The following is a 2,669-nucleotide window of genomic DNA, read 5'->3' on the forward strand; positions in this document are numbered from 1 at the left end:
CAGCTAAATGCAAGGCTCCAGGAGCTTTCCAGAGGTAAAAAAAACCAGTTAGAAAGTTACCCTAGCACATGTCCCAGAGTATGCCCAAAGCCCAGCCTTGTAATACGTACACAAATTCCTCTAACACAATCAAATGAGCAAGGTTTACAACAACTTTATTTAAATCTCACAAAGAAAAGGAACAAGGTTCACAACAAGTTAGTGAAAATAACCCCTGCTAACCTGGAAGCACTAACTTCCATATGCAGTAGTTTAACTCAGTGCCTGGTAATGCAAAAATCTGAAATCAGCTTCCATCAACACAACTGCTGTTTGCTTTACAAATTAAACTACTCAAATTACCAGTGAAAATCTTAGAAGTACGATACAGACCAAGGCCTAAGCACTTCCCATTACTTGGAACCGCACAACCAAAACAAAACTCATGAACATGAAACTATATTTTTCTGCACATCAGTGCACTGATATTCTTTGATGGCAATTATTTCTCTCACTCAACAAGCATGCAGTTAAACAATGTCAACCAAGAAATTTAGTTCATTCCAGTAATGAATTTGCAGTTGTCTAAACCAACAATTTAGTAAATATGAAGTTAGAAGACTAAGAAAAAAGTATGTCAATAGGGATAGTGAAGCTAAGTCACACAGCCCCTGTAACAGCATGCAATCTTGAAGCAAAGCCTTGATAGCCAAGAACATCTGATAAGATCTCATAAGATATGAGCTAGTTTAGGAGACAAAATTTTGCCCTCCTTTTAACAACCAAGAGAAGCAAGGAAGTAACAACTGCATTTTGAAAATTAAGTGTAACGTGCTAGCTGGAGATGTTTGGATTTTGGTCTGCATAACTACAGATCGTCTATGCTAACAATAATTCTGTGTAAGTCTTCCCCAAAACATAAACAAAAATCAGAACAATTGATAATCTTTCATAATGAAACCAATAAACACTTTAGTAAATAAGTATTAAAAAAATTAAAAATGTATAGTTTTTATAGCAAGCAGAGACCTATTCAAAATGTAGATCTATCTCAAGCTTTTTCCTGCTAAATGAAAATAAAGTTCTACAATTCCACTTACTCATTTTCCCATGTACATGTCTCTCAATAAAAAAAAAACAACCAAACAAAAACCAAACCAACCACCCACACAGAAAGTCAGACAAGTCTACATTCTGTAGAATGAACAACACTTTTTTTTTTTTTTTTTTTTAGCTGCTAACTCAATTTCAAAGATAGTAAAGTTTGTCTGAAAGCAACAGGTTTGGTTCTCTGTGAATACTCTGACCTACAAGGAAAGCCAGTTTATGAGCGTACTGGCAAGGAGCAGGTACTCTGACAACACCCTGTAGAAGTAAGAAAAAAAAAAAGATAATTATTTTCAAGTCATTTAAATAAGCATGCATTTACTGTAACAGAGTCCTGGATGTCAAAAGTCTGGATAGATGTAAAATTTATATTCCCTGTAATCTACACCAATTTGTGAAAACAACATTGCATACACTGAACACTTTAAAAACGTGCTCCATAGAAGAACAGTTGCAAAAAACTTCCCAACGCCATTCCCCTCCTCACTCCAAAAAAGCCTCTTATGCAGGTTTACATTTGATGCTGGATCTCTCAGAAGGTGGGACATGGGTAAATCATGTGAAATATTCATGATTACTAAACTGACAACTCTAAAGCACACCGCAGGCATGAGCTGACTGTGTGCTGATCTTGGTATGCAACAGAAGCAGCCTCAAGGGAAATGGAGGAACACGGTTCCATCTCCACCCAAAGTAGTAAGTATTTCTGCAGATAAGGAATAATCATTTCAGTTTTGCTTTTGACAAAGAATTTGGGAATAATACTGTAAGTGACAAGTATTTTCTTGTGATAATTTTAATCTTCAGACTTCAGAGAGATCACCTAATTATAAAACGTCTAGTTCTCAAACCACCACTCTAGGTCAAGAGGCATACTTGCTGAATCTGCAGGGGTGTTTTAAGGATACCTTTCTCTACCATCTTGGGAGTTGTTACTGCATCGAGATGTGTAATCTTAGGAGAAAAATATTATCAGGTCACAGAGCAAATACTTACCGACCAGTTATAGTACAAGTGGCAAAGTTTGTAGGTTAAACGTTGTATATGGTCTGGCTTCAGTTTGCTAGTGTCATAAATTACATTATAATGAGTGGGTGAAACACAACCACTTCTCACTGCCTGACTCACAATAAAGAAATCATACCTGTAACGGAAAAAAACAAAACTCCTGAAGTCTGATACAGAAAGGACTGCATTTCTTAGAAAAATGCAAATCCACACAAATTTCTTACTTATTTTCTTCTAGTCACTTTATGCATATTGAGTAAACCCCAAAAGTATGCCTATGCTTTGGTCACAAACTAATCATTTTTCTCTATTTCTGAAAGGCCAGGAGATCTGGAAGAATGTAAATAATATGGAACAGGTCTTAAGACCACGAAGATCTTAACCATTCATCATATACAGCTTTCCTCTAGATAACCACCCTCCACACGTGATGCTCCCCATTTACTCTAGCATCCTGAGCCATGTTTGGATGTTTGTCATCTATCGCAACACTTGGAACACCTGCAGCAAGCTGGTAAAATGGGGAAAAAAAAAAAAAGGGGGGGCAAAACTACCTATAGGAACTGTGGGCTGCC

The 2,669-nt window shown here is 36.8% G+C and overlaps 1 protein-coding gene across 1 annotated transcript in view; it reads right to left on the reverse strand.

The window, feature by feature from the left end:
- Window positions 1-1,227: 1,227 nt before the first annotated feature.
- The window catches only part of LOC104466257 (piwi-like protein 1), a 16,377-nt gene continuing 14,935 nt past the window's right edge, over window positions 1,228-2,669 (reverse strand). The window contains 2 exon segments of the mRNA XM_010079617.1: window positions 1,228-1,344; window positions 2,083-2,230. Of these exon segments, the coding sequence (XP_010077919.1) occupies window positions 1,228-1,344; window positions 2,083-2,230 (265 nt within the window).

Source organism: Pterocles gutturalis, unplaced genomic scaffold, assembly GCF_000699245.1.
Source record: "Pterocles gutturalis isolate BGI_N339 unplaced genomic scaffold, ASM69924v1 scaffold14594, whole genome shotgun sequence".
Classification (NCBI taxonomy): Eukaryota; Metazoa; Chordata; class Aves; order Pterocliformes; family Pteroclidae; genus Pterocles; species Pterocles gutturalis.